The 19,234-nt window shown below is 39.8% G+C and overlaps 1 protein-coding gene across 15 annotated transcripts in view; it reads right to left on the bottom strand.

The window, feature by feature from the left end:
- Positions 1-19,234, bottom strand: part of ADAM22 (ADAM metallopeptidase domain 22) — a 224,121-nt gene that overhangs the window by 74,714 nt on the left and 130,173 nt on the right. For all 15 annotated transcript variants that reach the window (XM_044245959.1, XM_044245964.1, XM_044245961.1 and 12 more), the window contains exons 5-6: positions 5,711-5,793; positions 289-352 (exon numbers count right to left, since the gene is read on the bottom strand). In XM_044245959.1, the coding sequence (XP_044101894.1) occupies positions 289-352; positions 5,711-5,793 (147 nt within the window). The remainder of the gene's footprint in view (positions 1-288; positions 353-5,710; positions 5,794-19,234) is intronic.

The following is a 19,234-nucleotide window of genomic DNA, read 5'->3' as shown; positions in this document are numbered from 1 at the left end:
CAAGCATGGGGAGTGGGAGAGGGTGAATCAGGTTTCCTGCCAAGCAGGGAGCCTGATTCGGGGCTCGATCCCCATGACCTGAGCTGAAGGCAGATGCTTAACAACTGAGCCACGTGAGCGCCCCTTAACTTAGTATTTAATTTTATATATATGTATATATTTATATTTACTATTCCGACTCTAAAAATAAGAAAATAAAATAGAGACAAAAAGAGGAGGAAAAAAGAAGGGAAAATCTCCCAATATCAATTTTTACATTTGCTACAGCAAAACAGAAGGAACACTTACTTGGGAGGTGTCATTTTCTTCCGGTTCAATGAGATAGGTGTGGTTCCCATCATAGAACATCCCACTGCCAAGGACAAGAAAATAATTAGGCATGGCTATCGACTCTCGCCTCAGAACAAGATTCTTTTAAAAGCAGCTGCCAGAGGACCAATTTACTTCTCAACACTCACTTCCCAGTCCCACCCATCACCACCAGATACACACCACGTACCATACAGACATACAGACAGACACACACACACACACTCCACACATACCACACACCATACCAAACATACCTCCCAAAACTACACCCCATATACACATACACACTGCACCATACCACACATGCATGTGCATGCGCACGTGTGCACACACATACACACAGTACTAAGAGGGAAAGACCCCTCCCTCCGACACCCCATCAGCAGCAGGGTCCCCTTGTCCTGACCCTTGCCTAGGTTCAGGATTATCATTCTCTAATTGTGGGATCCATTATCCTCCTTCCAACATATTTGTAATTCTAAAACTTTAATATGCAAATAGTCATCTGGAGAACTTGCAAAAATGTAAGACTTTCAGGGCCTTCCTCAGATTTCTTGGCGAGGGCGCAGGAAGCTAGCTGCATTTTAAACAAACTCCAGGCGGTTCTGAGGCAGACTGTCAGGGACTTTCCCGAGAACTGCCTTCCTACCACACACCTGCTCTCCTAACAAGAGGTAACACATTTCAACAGCTTACCAGAGCTAAAAACTTGACACTCATTTTATCTTTTCCACAAATGTGCGAGGGAGGTACACTCATACATTGGCCTATACTCATTTTACAGGAAAGGAAACCAAAGCCCAAAGAGATGAAGTAACTTGTCCAAGTTACATAACCAGGAGGAACACAGGCAGGAAGAGAGAGCGCCCAGGCAGATTGGTTCCTGAATTGCCCATCTGCAGTTGGCTACCTCTTCCCCCATTCACTCATTCAGCATACATCAAAGCACCTACAATGCACTGCTCTAGGTGCTGGGGATACAGTAGTGGACAAAAACAGACCAATTCTGACAGACAAAAAAAAAGAAAAAAAATCATGAACTAAATACATTTGAGGTGGTGAAAAATTCTAGGGAGAAAAATAAAGCAGGTCAAGGGCACTAAATCATGCCAGAGGACTGGGTGTAGAGACCAAGGAAAGAAGACTTGATTTATACAGAGTTTCAGAGAAAGGCTTTCTAGAGAAGATGGTACTTGAACAAAGATCTGAAAGAAGTGAAGGGATGAACCATAAGGATATTCTGAGCAAAGACCTTGTCACTCTCGAGCCCTAAGTGTGCTCCAGGAACATCAAGGGTACAGTGTACCTGGAGGGGGGTTAGGGGAGCCATAAAATGAGATCAGAGGAAGAGTGGGGGCCACATGAGGCAGGCCCTTCTAAGGGCAGTGGCTTTTAGTCTGAGAGACATGTGAAGCCACTGCAGGGGTTTAAAAGCAGAGGGAAACAATCACTTTTAAATTTGAAAATAATTGCTCCAACTGCTGTGTTAAATTAGTATTTTGGATGGCAAAGATACAATTGGAGAAGTTATTGCGATAATCCAGGCGAAAAAAGATGGCAGCCACCTAGATCACAGTGGTATTGGTGGAGATGAGGAGAACAAGTCAAATTGTGGATACTTTTCAAAAGTACAACCAACCAAGCAGATTTACTGGCAGATTTGTAATGCAGTATGCAAGAAAGAGTGGAGTCAGTGAAGACTCCAAGGTTTCAACCTCAGTACCTGGTGAGATGGAATTCCCATTTAATCAAAGTCACAGGAAGGACGGAATGGCCTGGGCACATGGAAGCAGGATGCAGGGAGGAGGGCATGATTCTGCAGTTGGGTTTTGACCTCGTAGGCTGGAGATGACTATCCGCCAACGAAGGAATCCTCTGGAGGGCATTTTAATCTACATATGGCATCAGCTCCATCCAGAGAGATCCCAATGGCCACTCCTTTTAGGAGAACATGGTCTTTCTACTAAGATCAAGTCCCTCACGATGCTGAAGAAATGTGTCTCGTCATTCAGGCATTCAAGGGGGGACAAGGTGTGACTTCCTGCAGTCATTTTTCAGTGTTACATGGAAAGGACCGCCTGAGACCCAAACTGTTAGGCACAGAACAGTATTTATCTTTCACTGAGGGCTTCGTGAAATCAGTTGGTTTCCTTGAGCTATAATTATAATGGCCTCCAGTTTTGCCTCTATACAAATACTTCCATTCCTGCTGCAGTATCTTCCACATGTCCTCAACTTTCATATACCCGTAGAACAGCTACTCTCACATCTGTAAGGTTTTCAACCAAAGTACGCTTTTTGAATTCGGATGACATTGCATTTGGAATGTAAAGATAAACAGGTGCATTCTGCAAGATATTACTGACAATACATGCCTAAGGAATCAGAATTGGGGGGAGCCTTTTCGAACCAGTAGACCAAAGACAACAATAAACAGTCTCTCTGTCCCTGCTGAGAACTGGACAGATTCATCCAGAAAATTGTACAGGACCATCACCCTTTGCCAAAGCTCACATAGCTATGCTGATCAAACAGTAAGCAGATTGGTTTGTTTAAATAATACAGGGTACTATTCCTCTAGCATCAGGTCAGCGCTGAATATGAAAATCAGTGACTTTTATTGGGTTTAAACATCATGATACATGGTGTAAAGAAAGCAAAATCTGAGACCATATATATCCAGAAGACTATGGCTCCCTATATGACAATGTGCCATTAGTAATTCTTTAACTATGAAGAAAGTCTTAAGTTTTATATGCTTTGAGGATTGACACCTTTCTCTTATATTTGTATAAATTCCAATTAGTTCAGTAAGTCCACACACAGTATATATCTGATAAAAACCTACAGCTAGGGCCTACTTACGATAGGCCAATTGAGCTGAAATTTTACAATGCTGGATCAAAACAAGATTTTGAAAAGAAACAGACATTCTCAAAAATTGCCACAAGAGGGCAACAAACTTACATTTGATTCCATTCTTTAAGGTTCCCATAGCTACAGGATTTTGTCATAACATCAAAAGTATCAGGACCAAAATATTGCCCATTAGTCCTTTAAACTTGAAAAATAAAATGTGCATTTGCAGGTTCTTTATGGAAAAAACATAAATCTGGTTATTTTTCTCCTTTATGTTCTTCAACTGAATTCAGTAAATCAAGAAAAATAAAAAAATCTCCTTATGTACTTGGTAATTTATAAAAGATGAGTCATGGATGAAATAATCTACTTCAAATTCAAATCACTGTAATTGAGACAACATAAATTATTTAATATTTATTAATAGCCCTTAAAATATTTTTCAGCAATTTTTGTTCAGAAGGTAAAATTCAACATGAGAATAATTACTAAATAACAAGAAGGAACAAGAGCAAATTTATCTACTACGCTCATAAAAGTCTAAGAACACCCAAACATGCTTCTATGCAATCCTGAAAGTGTTTTTAGACACATGCTGCCTATTCTGTTTATCTCCTTTTGTTTAGTTTTAAATGAAAAAGTTTCTCAAGGTAGAGGTAAATTTTACTTTCTTAAAACAACTGAAGCTGGCTCTGGGTTCTACTCCTAATCTAGTCACTTAAGTTTCCTTACAGTTTCTTTTCCATCAGGATGAGTAGCAAGCTCTTGGTCTCAGGTTCTCAGTGATGCCTTCTCACTGCTTCTCAGAAATACAGTGTCCGCTTGGAAAATCGGAAAGCAGAATTGGCTAGTCCTGGATAAGATGCTTACATGGTAACTCTGGGCTGAGATTTTAAGAGGAAGAGAGAGGGAAAACCGCCTCTTCCTTTTATCACTATCATACATTTGCTGTCACAAATGTTGATGGGCCCAGGAGACTATTCTTAGCTGAAAGCTGAGATCATCTTGAGATCAGATAGAACAGTTTTTATTACTGAAGGGCATTTCAATGTTTCCTTCTCTAGATAAGAAAACTAAGGCCCTCAGATAAAAGGCATGGACTCCTGTTTGTAAAAATGTCTCTTTAGTCAGATAACTTATTTAAAATAAGTAAATGTCTTTTAGAACCAGCAATAAGCGGATGGAGGTTTCTGCGCTCGCAGGCAGCTGGCCTCCTTTTCCTGGCTACTGAAGTTTCAGAGTTCCCACATTCTCTCCCTTCTGCCTCTGACATACTTACTGCCCAAGCCTGACCCGAGGCACAGCTCAGGCAGACCAGCTCGATTTTCAAGGCTCTTCCGTTATTTCTCTTTCCTAGCTATCTTTAAGACCTCTGTGCAGCCTGCTCTTGGGAGACTCTATCAAAGCCCGTTCTTGGGCCAACTCCAGCTTCTTCAGGTAACATTTCTCTGGAGCTCTCAAGCACTACCTCATTCCTCAGGGCCTACTCTCTTGTTACCTTTTCCTGTGACTTTCTCTCCCAAAGAAAACCAATACACCTATCACATTCCCTGGGAGGAAGCTGAGCTAGCTTTACCTGCCCCCAGTGGGCTCTGAGCTGCTGGGGACAGGAGTCATGTTCTCATTGCCTTGATTTTCCTAGTTGGGGGGGCACAGAGCAGACACTCAGTAACTGCCAGCTCTGTGGAAAAGCTAGATCTCAAACTTTTGGGAGCTGACAGAATGCATTTTCAAGTTTCCAAACAAAATTTTAACAGAACTAAAGTGCTGACTTGTGCTGTGCCCCCCAAAAGTAAAACAAACAAAAAAGAACTGAGATGATTTCGCCTAAGTAGAATGCAGAGGAATGACACAGTAGCTTTATAAGGGGTTCACAAAATAAATAAGAGACGGCCACCTGTGTAACACCATCAGCGACAGAACGGAGGAAGTAGATTATTCCCATGGTAAACATCAGCAAACATTCTTTGATAATGAAGGTTATGAGAAAGGAAGCGAGGCCCTCCGAGGAAGGATAAACTCTGTTCCTTAGAGATTTCTGAGAACAGACGGACCCTCCCACAAGCTCGCTGTGGGTTTTAGGTGGGATTTTGGCTAGAACACATGCTCTTGAGGTGACTTGCAGTCTGTTGTCTTTGTGCAAGGAGTCAAGAGTTTCCACCCACTGAAATTTCTGTTATTCCATAAAAACATGAAAACTAACATCCAGAAGGAGTAGGGGCAGAGCAGTACCAAGGGGCTAAGCCTCCAGAGAACCAACGTTACCCAAGTCACTCTTGTCACAACTTGGATGAAACTAGAAAAAAGCTTCAAACACCACTGTAGGGTATCCTATCATAATTCCAAAGACCCTGGTCTGTTTCTGCGACTCTGATTTCAAAATCTGCTGAGTTTATAAACCTCAGAAGAGAAAAAGATCAGACCCATCACGGATTTAAAATTATTTCTTGACATAAAATTGAGATTTTGATTACAGTGAACTAAACCTGAAGGAAATAAGGGATGGAAAGAATGGACACAAAAAACTGAAGACACTTACTGAAGCCCATGGCATGTGGACAATGCAACAAAGGAGGCGGGGTTTCCTCGGATGTGGCCCTGGTAGTAGCAGTGTTCTCCTCCCTGGAAGCAGAAACAGAGAGCATCAGGCTCTGCCATCACCAGGAGAATCACCCGCATCACTTCACAGGTTCCTGCCTACACCACACCTCCACGTACAAAGCTCTGCAGAATATTTCCTTATTCAGATTAGTGTTATCAAACCTGTTCTAACAGAATTATTCATAAACACTCCCAGGGAGCCATCTCCGTATCAAAAGCAGGCGAAATAAAAGTTGACAGAACTTGCCTTTTATGTAGGTGAGGAGAGAAAGAACACAGTAACAAATACTGAAATGCCCTTGGGGCCCCTGCATGAGGATCAGTGCAATCCTCTATCTCCTGCAATCCTCTATCTCCCCCGTCAAGAAAAACCCAACCTTGAGCAGCAGCAAGATGATCCTCTTTCCCATACTTGAAGTAAATATGTAGAGTCATCATTGGAGAGTCACTAAATTAAACTGATGAAGGGAAAAATGCTTATCTTTATGGTGTTTATATCAAAACTTGACAGGTTTATGCTATTCTGTTCTCCAACCATGAATGGCTTTACCAGTAAGCAGTCTGGGTGGGGCTTGAAATTCCGAAGTTTCTTCTGGCAGCTGGTTACATTAATTCCCATGAGACTCATTTCTGTGGATTAAATGTTCTTGTAAGAGGTAATAGGGTAAGTCCTCTGCTGCCTCAGGGTGGTGTCTCAGTCTTTAAATACCTGACACTCAAGAGTGTGGTCTAGAAACCAGTGGGGGTTGAGACACTCAGGAGCTGGTCAGAACCAATCCCAAACCCCAGCCGCCACCCACCCACTTACTATAAAAGGCATCTTAGCAAGATCCCTGGCGATCCACATGCACATTAAAGTTTGAGAAGCATTGTTCTAAATGGCCTTTTCCATTCTCCCACTGATCTCCTATTTCTTCAGAAGCTAAAAGCTGGTAATTCAACTGACATACTGAGATAGAAAGGACTAATAGAATGGGTGGTTTAAAGGGGCAAACGTGGCCAGCTGGCTTTACAGTCTGCCTTAAGGATTAATCCTACCTAAAATATTCAGGGCTTGACAAGCGGAGGGGAGAGAACACGAACACACAGGATATAACAAGGCTGAAGACATTCTCTTCACTGAAATTCCAAGAAGGCAACCTGGCCTGTGATGGCTGCTTCTCATGAGATAAACCTACAGGATCGGGTGAAGCCCAGTTCTGGGGAGGTGGCAGAGAACAGGTCAAAGGGCACTGCTCCTGGGACACCTCCAAATCCCCAAGGGAGTCACTGAGCATCATGAACCCAGGACGGAGGGTAGATGCGACAGAGGGTAAGAAAGAAAAGGGTGTTACTCCACCTGGAAGCCCGACAGGAGGGATCATCAAGTAAACCACAGACTTCAGCACAGAAATAAAGCCAGACACTGACTATCTGGGTTAAGGCTGGTTTGGTGAAGATATTAACAAAATGAGCTAACAGCTCCTTCATTGACTAGCTCTGCAATCTGAAGCAAGTTACAGAACCCTCCTGTGTCATATGTCAAATGGGTGTAACAATTTCACATGGTTGTTCAGAAGATTAAAGAGAGTTAAAGTGCACGAAGAGTTTAGAATAATGCTTGACACTTAGTAAGCACTCAATAAATGTTGCTACTACTATACTATGTATAGGCGGGCCTGGGTGGCTGATTGGGTTAAGCACAGAGAGGACACGTGTGCTTGAGTGTGCCCCCACTCTTGGGCTCTCTGCTGTGTGGAGCCTGCTTAAGATTCTCCCTCTCTCTCTGCCCTTCCCCTCCTTGCCTACCTCACCCACTCACACATTCACTTATGCACTCTCTCTAGCTCTCTAAAAAAAAAAAAAATTACTATGTGTTACTGTTCCATTCAATTTACATACACAATCGCTAAAGAAAAGATTGCTATCTCTCTTCTACATAGGTCACAATCTCTAAGAGCCAAGGCAAACTTTGTGTGAACATGTAAATGCAAGGCCTGTGTCATTTCCCCTACACTACTTATGAGTTGGGCCTAGAACCTATGGGGGATCTAAACTTTCCCCCAGCCTGATTCTTTGGGGTTTTTGTTTTGTTTTAATTTATCTTTTGAGAAGAGCTGAGAGTAAATTTAACAGTTTAAAATATCCTCTGTTGGGTTGTTGGACTGGTGAAATGTCCATAAGATTAAATTCTAAATTAGAGGTCATTATGTTTCAAAAGACCTTCCTGGAAAGATCTAATTGGACCAGAAATCAACACATTCCTTTCTATTAGACAGACATGAGGGGCCAACAGTAAATGAGGTAACCTGGATAGAGCAAGAATTCAGTGTGAAAATGTTTCCCTCTACCAAATAGTGACTAACCAACCCCATCAGATCTCTTTCTAAAGTCTCAGACTCACAGAGAACAGCAAATATAATGACAGTAGAAACAAAAAAGATAATCACAAGAATTATGGTATCAGATTACAGAACAGTGGAAATTGACTAGTCAATGTATGGAAAATATGTCAGAGGCAAAGGCATATAAGAAATGTCTTATAAATTACTAAAGTTTTCTTTTAAATACCAACTTTGAAAACATGTTACATTATATCATAAAAAGAACAAAGAATTCATTTTTTTTTTAAGATTTTATTTATTTATTTGACAGAGAGAGATCACAAGCAGGCAGAGAGGCAGGCAGAGAGAGAGGAGGAAGCAGGCTCCCTGCTGAGCAGAGAGCCCGATGCGGGCCTCGATCCCAGGACCCTGAGGTCATGACCTGAGCCGAAGGCAGCGGCTTAACCCACTGAGCCACCCAGGCGCCCAAAAGAATTCATGTTTTAAAACAATCTTCCAATATCCCAGGACGAAATAGATGATTAGATAATGAAAAACAATCTTTCACTTATTTCTGATTCTGTAAAATAGGAGTGGATCCAAAAACAGCATATGATCAAGACCCATCTGCACAAAAGCCTAACACTGCAAATGAAGAGAGGAGCTCAATCTGGTTGACTCATTATCAAATGTTTCCATGACACTTTAAGAGAAGCACAAACAACAGGGGTGTAAAATGTCTTCAGTTGGGCTACTAGAATTCCAATTTTGAGGCTCTCAGCTGGTGGTATATGTAATTCTTGTAAATGATGGGAATTAATTTCTGTGTTGTGACTTTTTTAAGGGATTCACCATATGGCAATAATTATTTAAACCATGAACTAAAGTAACGAAGTTATTACAATGAACTTATTGATTTATTAATTATTAAAATAAATAAAATTTAATAGATTTTGAGATAACTCAAATACTTTTTATCTAGTATTTTAAAAATAATAAATGCTTATGGAAACATTTTTAAGAATTCAGGATGCGGGGCGCCTGGGTGGCTCAGTGGGTTAAAGCCTCTGCCTTCGGCTCAGGTCCTGATCCCAGGGTCCTGGGATCGAGCCCCACATCGGGCTCTCTGCTCCGTGGGGAGCCTGCTTCCTCCTCTCTCTCTCTGCCTGCCTCTCTGCCTACTTGTGATCTCTGTCTGTCAAATAAATAAATAAAATCTTTAAAAAAAAAAAAAAGAATTCAGGATGCATATGGTGATGAGTGAAAAATACTCCCTTCATACATATTGGAGGCAGCTGACTCCTGAAAAGCAAGCATTTTTGACAGATTCTGTGTACCAGATCAGGAATGGTCTAAATGGCATATTTAAGGAAATACATAAATACACAGGTATCCACTTCAGTGCAGAAATAGGTTTACACTGTACACACTGCTCTGCCGCTTGATTTTTTTCCTTAAAGCAACCCTGACATCTTTGTATATCAATTATCTCATTCTTTCCAAAAGAGCATGATATTCCATTATGGGATGAACCATAATTCATTTAAGCATTCCTGTACCAACAGACATTTAGATTATCTTCATTTTTTTGGTCATCATAAACAATATTTCAAACATCCTTTTGCATATATATTTTTTAAAGATTTATTTGACAGAGAAAATCACAAGTAGGCAGAGAGGCAGGCAGAGAGAGGGGGAGAAGCAGGCTCCCTGCTGAATAGAGAGCCTGATGTGAGGCTAGATCCCAGGACCCTGGGATCATGACCTGAGCCGAAGGCAGAGGCTTTAATCCACTGAGCCATCCAGGCACCCCACTTTCTCATATTTTTGTGTAATTCTTTTGGTATCTAGGCAAAACACATTACTAGATGTAAATCTGGCAGGTCAAAAAATATGAGCCTTTTAAATTTAGTATGTTTTAAGGGACAAATAAAATTACATTTCTTGGCACTTATATCTGCTTTTAAAGATGCACTGCGTTTGAAAATAAGAAACTGCATTTTATTAAAAATGGTATACTGCAAGAAAGATCACTACTTAAGCCAACTTTGTTGAGTCTTATAAATTATAGAAGTTTTCCATATCTTCATACAACTTTCTTGAGGAACCAGATGCTTTCTGAAAGTAGGTATTATATTATAATCTAAGACATATGTAGGGAAAGAGAAAAGTCAGCAGCACGTCCTAATAGAGCCCGGCTCCTTATCCGAATGCCAGTCATAGCTTCATTCCTTAAAGTCTCTTTTGTTCCAGAAATAAACCTGCTGTCATTGAAACCTTCTTCATACTCCTTGATTTAATAACACAATCATAATAGTACAGATGTTTATTTTTAGATAATTAGATAGAGCTAAAAAAAAAAAATTACCCGCCTCTATAAAAATGAACTATATGATAGTTCCTATGTCTACTGGTTTATCTCCCTGGTGGACAAAAGGCTTATTGCAATTTCTAGTCTAAGGAAGTTAAAATAATCACTTATTTGCAAAATTCAAAGATAAACTGCATATTTATTAAAGAGCCAGAAAGATCTCAAAAGAAAAACAGAATTTATTAAAAATATGATACACTGAAAGCACAAAGGAAACTACACAGACTGGGTTATAAAACTACAAAAAGCCAATAAAAGGAACCAAGGGGAGCACAGCAACAAGGCCACAGTCATGTGCCCTTCATTCAGACCCTCAAAGGAAATTCTACAACTTTATAAGTTCCACGATGAGCCAGGGCCACCTCCCTCAAAAAGCCTGCTGATTTTCACTCCTCACAAATTACTTCTCATTCACCTTGCTTTCTCTGAATGTTCATATACTATCAGATCTACTGCACCTCTTTACACTTGCATTCCTGTTTCTGCCTTATGTCCTCCCCTAGTCTATGCTGTCTTTTCAGGAAAGGACATGTATAAATCTATGTTTGTATCTCCAAGCATGCTGTTAGAAAAGAGTGAATCTCATTTTCCTCACCAACAAGATGGGATTAACATCTACTCACGCTGCTAATAAGAGTATTCAAGGAATTCCATGAAATAACAAAGTCAAGTCCACAGTAAACTACTATATAAATAGATAAGGGGGCAGTCAGGGCATAATTACTCAATGAGGGATTCTATCGTGTCCCTTGAGCTAGGCTTCTCTTAATTTATTTGCTAAGCCTAACAGTTCAGGGCTATTGATTAATAATGCAGATTACTATGTTTCTGGCCCTGGGAGTTTGTTTAAGCAGCTCAGAAGTGAAACTGAGAATCTGCATTTTTACAAATACCCCATGTTTTTCTTAGTCTAGGAAGACACCAGAACAGTGGTTCTCAACCTTGGCTGCGTATCAGAATCACCTGGGGAGGTTTTAAAATCCCAGTGCCCAGGCCAACATCCAAATCAATTAAATTATTATCTCTGTAGATGGGACATGGCCATTAACATCTTTATCAATGCCCAGATAATTCGACGAAAATGCAGTGACTGAGAATGCATGCACTAGAGAATGGTTGCTCACTAACAGGGATTCCCAAAACTGTTCCCCAAATTAAAGACTCAACCTGGTGGGCTTTGTAAACCAAATGATTCTCAGGACTTCCCTCAGAGCTACTGGATCAGAATCTCCAAGGAGGCAGGGCTCCAGGGTTTTCAGAGTTGCAAAAAATTCCCCAGGTGATTCTGAATACTGTATTTGGAATTACTAACCTAAAAATACTCAGTCCAGTACCAAATCATCTCCATGTAGAGGATACCAGAAAGACTAGGATCTTTCACAGAATGAAACTATCTACCATAACCTAGGCATTCTGTTTGGTGATGTTGGTGATTTATGAGAGAATTCATGACGACTGATGAGGCGAATACTTTACAAATGAGAAAACACGGATTAAGAGAGAACCTTCCTACTTACTTAAACTTGGGTATACCAGATGCCCAGTCACATCTCTTTACACTGGCAGTTATCAAAGAGCAGTTTCTACCATAATAACATGCACTTGTTATAAATTCAAATTCTCGAGCCTCACACCAGGCTTACCTAATCAAAAGGTCTGGGGATATGCTCCAGCTACCTGTGTGTTAGCCAACACTCCAGCTGACTTCAATGCTTTCCAAAGTTTGAGAGCAACTGCGTTACACCACACTTGTCCCTGCTCTCAGGGCTGAGCTCCCTGAAAAACTGCACTGGTTCCTCAGCTTAAACAAAGCAGAAAGAACATAAACAGTCATAGTTCTCCTCCACCCCTCTTCTTGTATGACCCAGGTCACCCAGCTTTATCAGAAACAATATAGAAGATAAAAGGTGAGATAAGAATATGTGAGAATTCTACCACGGACAAAGCCATGTAGAGCAGTGCTACTTGTTGTAGGTGCTGGTATGCGGGACACCTTAGCCTGACCAAAGGGACCAGTGTGGTCAACCATCCTGCTAGCCTCACACCAAGGGGTTTCACAAGGATGTAGGCTGCGGCACTGGTGCTACATCCAAAAAAGCCACAGGCAAATCAAGATGATGCGGTTACCATAAAAAGGTCAGGGCCAGTGTGACACTTACAGACCAAATCCTCAACCTGATCACCATTATGCTCCTGCTCTGCTCACTGGATCATAACCCTCTCCCACTCTACGGGCACCAGTCCCGGGACCTGCCTCTGCCCTGACAGGTGGGGTTTATGCCAATCATCCACCTCCATGGGTGAGATCCCATTTGCATCAAAGAAATGCCTAGAAGAGCAAAATCTTATGTTGGAGAGGATCCACCAACCAACCCTGATTAAAATTCGTAACTTGAGTTTACAAAGAATCAGACTGACTTCACAGAAGGGACATAAGTTAAACATCTGTTCAGGTATAAAGTATAACGGTTATTCTACAAGCTCTCTAAGAAAAGTGGACAGAAAGACAATCTCACCTCATTTTGCAGTAAATTAAACTAAATTAAGCTATGACATGGTGGTTCCCAAATGCCAGTTATCCATGGTTCTGTACTAACATATGTCAAAATCTGTACCAGTTCCTGCCAAAATGAGAAAAATAAGAACAGTGTAGTCAGTCTTTCATAAAGCTAAATGTAATTTCATTTTGATAACTGCCCTTTGTTTTTGAGATTAGTTCGTTCCTTCTCTTTCATTATTAAAGTTATCCATTTTTTTTTACATTTTTAACAGAATGTTTATTTTGGAGCAATGTTAGAGTCACAAAAAAGTTGCAAAGAGTTCTAGCATACCTAATCATCCAGTTTTTTCTCTGTTAAGATATTACATTAGCTGAGTGCATTTGTAAAAACTAAGAAACTGACCTCAGTACATTACTACTTACTAGAGTCTGAGCATTTAGATTTTAGCGGTGTTTCCATTAATTTCTTCTTTCTGTTCCAAGACCCAACTCAGGTTACCATACTGCATTAGTTGTCATATTCATTCTCTGTATGGTAACAATGGTAAAGAGAATTTAGGTATCTTGAAAGGGTTGTTTCCTTATATGATAAAAATAAAAGACTGGCAACTCTGTATTAATCCCTAAAATTTGTTTTGTTAGTACCCTAGGCTATGAAATATAACTCTAGCAGGAGTATAAATGAATACGTCCTAGATTTTAATTTCACACCATAAATTTTCATTTTTTTAAAAGACCTTATTTATTTATTTGACCGAGAGAGACAGTGATAGAGGGAACACAAGCAGGGGGAGGAGAAAAGGGAGGGGAGGAGCAGAGGGAGGGGAGAAGCAGGCTTCCTGCTGAGCAGGGAGCCTTATGTGGGACTTCATCCCAGGACACTGGGATCATGACCTGAGCTGAAGGCAGACGTTTAACAATTGAGCCACCCAGACATCCCTCACACTATTAATTTTCAAAAAAAAATCTAAAAAAACACCCTTACATAATCGGCTTAATTTAAGTGATTAGAAGTAAATTCTGAAAGATTAGTCAATAACACTTTGCAATGGGGCACCTGTGTGGCTCAGTTGTTTAAGCAGCTGCCTCCGGCTCGGGTCATGATGCCAGGGTCCTGGGATGGAACCCCACATTGGGCTCCTTGCTCAGCAGGAACCCTACTTCTCCCTCTCTCATTCCCCCTGCTTGTGGTTCCCTCTCTCATTCTTTCTGTCAAATACATAGGCAAAATCTTTAAAAAAAAAAATAACAACACTTTGCTATAACAGAAATCTAGGATTCCTTGTTTTCTGAGATTGTTCTGAACTAGCCTTTCAAAGAGGTCTGTATAGTAGACAGCCTTGAAAGATGGAGATATCTTTCATTTTTACTATTATAAAAGACTTGGTTTCCTAAATTCAGAATTTCTCTCTAGTAACACAACACACTGTGTGTACAAGTGTCACTTAGTCCTTCCCTCTGTTAACCTCTGGAATCGATGCTCGAGAAACAAGTCTAACAAAATGTTGATGTTCTGGCTACTGCTACTGCTCTGAGTATTGAAGTCCTTTGTCTGTGACCCAAGAGTCTTTTGTCTTCTGCCAGCAGAGAAATTTCAGCAGGTTCACTTATTAACTTGCAAGTAAGATAAAAACTCAGACCCCCGATTTCCACTATCCCCAGAAAATTAAGAGATTTGCTAACAGTGAGCCTCTATTCCCACATTTCCATTTTCTACAGGACAAAAATCAGCTGAAGATGAATAAGGCTCACATTGCCCATTTTACCACAACTAGCCAGTCTCTCATTTATACTACTGGTTGAAACTCTGGATGTTTCTGCTTGCCACCCTATTCAACAGTAAAGTTGTTCAAGCAGCAACCAAGTTATCAGCTTACTCCAAGATCTAGAACTAAAGCATCATTCAAAATCTCTGCACTATTTTGGTATTAACTGATCAGCACTAGGATCTTGTAGCATAGTCATCGATCAAAAAATATTTTAAAACTAATAGAACATTTAGTTGATCGAAAAAAAAACTGATTTCATTTAAAAATTGCATGGTTTCTATTAAAGAGAAAATGTATAAGAATAGTATTGTAGCAAAAGTTTCTACAAGAAAGGAACAAAGAGAACTAGAAAGCCACTGGATATAAATAAAGGTGATAAGGAAGGAGTTAGTCCTAATGGAAGATGGTGAACACCACAGAAAATGAGGGCTATCACTTTCTTATGAGCTCTCTGGTTTAAAAAAAAAAAAAATCCCACCAGGGACCGAGTGAGCTTAAAATCTATTTTTATTGCTGTGCAGGAGTCTTTCCTCATACTGATTTCCCCCCGGTAATGTCAGCTAAGGAAAACAAGGTATGAAAACTATGATAAGTTCCCAGGAGTTCCACTCACAAGCACCCTAAGTGAACAATTGTTAGTCTTTTGAGATGCAATACATTTTCAAAATGCACAGACTCCCTTCTCCTCTTGTCTGCCAGCCCAGCCATCTCCAGCCCATATTCTCAATGTTTTTACACTAGTTAGAATCAAAACGCCTTCTACATTAGTTTCCTAGGATGGCCGTGACAAATTACCAAAATTACCTGGGTGGCTTAAAACAACAGAAATTGGTATTCTCACAATGCTGGAGGCCAGATGTCTGAATCGAGCCACAGCCCCTCTGAAGACTCTAGAAAAGAATGCCTTCTTGCTTCTCCCTAATTTCCGGGGGTTGCCAACAATCCTCCATGTTTCTTGGTTTGCAGACACACCTCCTCCAATCTCTGCCTTGTCCGCGCGTTGTTTTCCCTTTGTGTGTCTGTGTCTAAACTTCCCTCTCACAAGGACACTGGTCATAGGATTAGGGCTCTCTTTCCAACTTGATTACATCTGAAAATATCCTCTTTGCAAAAAGTCACATTCACAGGCAAGAGGGGACATGAGTTTTGAGGGGACACTGTTCGATAGAGTACAACTTCTCATCAAGTGACCGTTTAGATTTCTAAATCCAGGGATTTTGCCTCTAAGAAGATTGGATTAGTGGAATAAACTGGAAATGTCTAGCTTCATTCATCTAATAAGAATAAGATCTACCTTAATTACCTCTAGCCAACCATTCATTCTAGTTTCCTATAGCTTCATTCAAAAATAGTCGCTATCATTTTCACACAAGTAATATGGTAAATCTGACCTTTGGTTCAAGCTTCCCAAATTGCTTATTTTTAACCAGAAAATAGGCAAGAGAAAATATTCTTTAGCTGTCAGGTAATTATAAAGAGTCCATCAATAAAACAATATCTTATTAGACTATTAAAAATTTTTAGGTTCCCACAAATGCTCCTGTGCAACAAATTACTGTAATATAGACAGTACTTCCGAGGTGCTCTGAGATGGAGTTCTAAATTGGGAGAATGGAAAATCAATGTGGCCCACATACAGTGACTATATAATTACAAACTCATGAAATTATAACTCTTTCCAGGAAATTATTACATCATTGTATCTTTTTACAAATAACGGAAGTTTAAATGTATTGCTCTATATGAATTTTTTAGCATAAGAAATGTATATTTTCTAAAACCTTATTCTGTAGTTGATGTCTTAACATTAACAGAGAGAAATATAATTGATTAGAGAATAGTTATACAAACAGAAAGCATATTTGGCATTCCTACAACAAAGGAAGAAAAAAATTATGTTCCAACTGAAAAGATTTTTTTTTGTCTTTTTTTTTTTTTTTTTAAAGAAAATGTAACTATATGGGGGTCTGGGGTAAGGAAAAAAGGACAATTTTCCCCACTTCTAGCATGAATGTGTCCTACTGAATTTCACTTCCATTCTATCATTCTCCCATTCACTCCTTTTCTGAACAAGTGAGAATAAACAGGGAAACCTTCTGGCTTCCAAAAGAAGACTGCATTGCAACATCTCCTCTCCCTCTTAGACCCTGAGCCTTAAGCACTGTGCTCAAGAACTCAACACCACTATGCAGTCTTCCCTCCCTGGATGATTCTGAATTAGCCCAGGGCTGATTTAAGTGTACAAACAGAGGGATGGCTTCCTAAGGAGGAACTTCTCAAGCAATGCCCTTCAGAAAGACAAACGTGTATTTAAGGCTGTGTGTGATAGAGAGGGACACCTGGGTGGCTCAGTCAGTTAAGGACAGCCTTCGGCTCAGGTCATTCAGGGTCCTGGGATCAAGCCCCATGTCAGCTTCCTTGCTCTGCAGGGAGACTACTTCTCCCTCTGCTTGTGCTCTCTCTCTCCCTTTCTGACAAATAAATAAATAAAATCTTAAAAAAAAAAAAAGTGATTCCAAGCATGGAAAAGTAAAGTGGGTTTGGTTTGTTTTTGCTTTTGTTTTCCAGCAACTATTTCTACAGACACAGGTTGGTCATTTGCCATTTTTGTTACTTATTTTTTTGTAAAATGAGGAAGGGAGTTAAATTAGGTGGTATCGATGACTTGCAATTTATTTGTTGTTGTTTTCTGCAATCTGTTTTTACTTTAATTAATTAATTGATTGATTGGTTGATTTAAAAAAAAATCAAGGCTTACCAACCTTTTTCTTTTAAATACCAGGCCAACTTCCAAATAAATAATCTTACACACAGCACTTAGCATAAAGCAACAAAACTAAAATCCAGTAACAAAGATGCTCATATGTTTGGGAATATTTATTTATTTATTTTAAAAGATTTTATTTATTTATTTATTTATTTGAGAGAGAGAAACACAGTGAGAGAGGAAACACAAGCGGGGGAGTGGGAGAGGGAGAAGCAGGCTCCCTGCCGAGCAGGGAGCCCGATGCAGGGCTCTATCCCAGGACCCTGGGATCATGACCTGAGCAAAAGGTAGATGCTTAATGACTAAGCCATCCAGGTGCCCCTGGGAATTTTTAAAGGTTTAATATAAAAATTCTAAGTAAGTTATAAATTGTTTCTATTATCTAAATAATTCATGAGTCATATAAAAGTCATGTGTTAGTTACAGAAAAAATATACATGGACAAAAACAACAAAAAAATCTAGGTATTAGAACTTCATGGATGCTGCTAAAATACTATCATGAGTAGATTTTACATTCCTAGATGCTTATGGAAAATAGAATTGATAATGAATAAGTGAAACATTTAACTCAGTGAGTTATAAAAAGAACACAAGCACATGCTTTGAAAGTAAAAGGAAGTAAACATTAGTAACAGAGGTAAAGCTTATTCTTTGGAAAAAAAAGTATTTATAAAAAGTTACGGGATTGACCAAGTAAGAGTAAAGGCATAAATAAACAGAAATGAAATAGGAGACACTGATACAGACTTAAGACTTCAAAAACCCTGAGAAGATTTGAAGCAAATGTAGCAAAAGACTAACATGCTTCGTATACACCTGGATATGTTATAACAGTGTATGCAATTCTGAATGTTTTAAATATTTCAAAGTTATAGAAATTTGTATTCACGGGTCATTTGCTGGTATTTTATGCCTTGAAATTTAAAATTAACTTAGCTGTGGCTCTAATATACCTTCGAGAAGGAACACCTGTGAATGTGAGCCCCAGCACCGAAGATGGAGTTAGTATTAGGTGAGCAGGTATGAGGCTCACTATCTGGCTTTCAGGTTTCCTGTTTATTTATAATTATACTTATAGTTATATTTGTATTTGTATTTATATACTGCACCTTTCTATAGCAGGGGGAATACTATGCTCTCTCAGACCTGTCCAAACTGGACTTCTCCCCACACAGTACTAGGTGAACGGAGAAACTACTCAATTTCCTGATGCTAGGCTTAATTCATTCACTTACTTTTTTTTGTTCAGCAGATATTTATTGTCTTCTAGGTACACCAAAAGCTGAATGCTACGCCTACAGTATAAATTTCCAAAAGAGCTTACTCTTGGAGTAGCTTCTCAAGGAATTGAGAGTCCAGAGGCACAGATGATTGTTTTATTAGGAAGCAGAGCGTGAAGGACAGCTTTTGCTGATCCTGCTGTGCCTCCTGTGTCCTCAGTAGGATCAGAAATTAGCAGAAAGAATGGGCAGAAGCCACCAAAGGCTTAGCCAGAAATTTTTTACAAAGTGCCACTTTCCCTTAATAATATCAAAATTAATATTCGTGGAGCATTTCCCATACCCAAAGCTCTGGGTATGTTTGTTTTCCTCATTTGATAGATGAAGACAATGAAACACAGAAGGAGAAAGTACTGTCCAGGGCCATATAAACATGAACTGGCAGGCTCAGGATGTGAATCTGGTGTCTAGCCCTAACAGAATTGTCAGTCTTTAAGTTTTCCTGCGTCCAAACTATAGACCTGTCCTTA

Source organism: Neovison vison, chromosome 4 (genome assembly GCF_020171115.1).
Source record: "Neovison vison isolate M4711 chromosome 4, ASM_NN_V1, whole genome shotgun sequence".
NCBI lineage: Eukaryota > Metazoa > Chordata > Mammalia > Carnivora > Mustelidae > Neogale > Neogale vison.
This window is presented reverse-complemented; position numbering and strand designations above follow the sequence as displayed.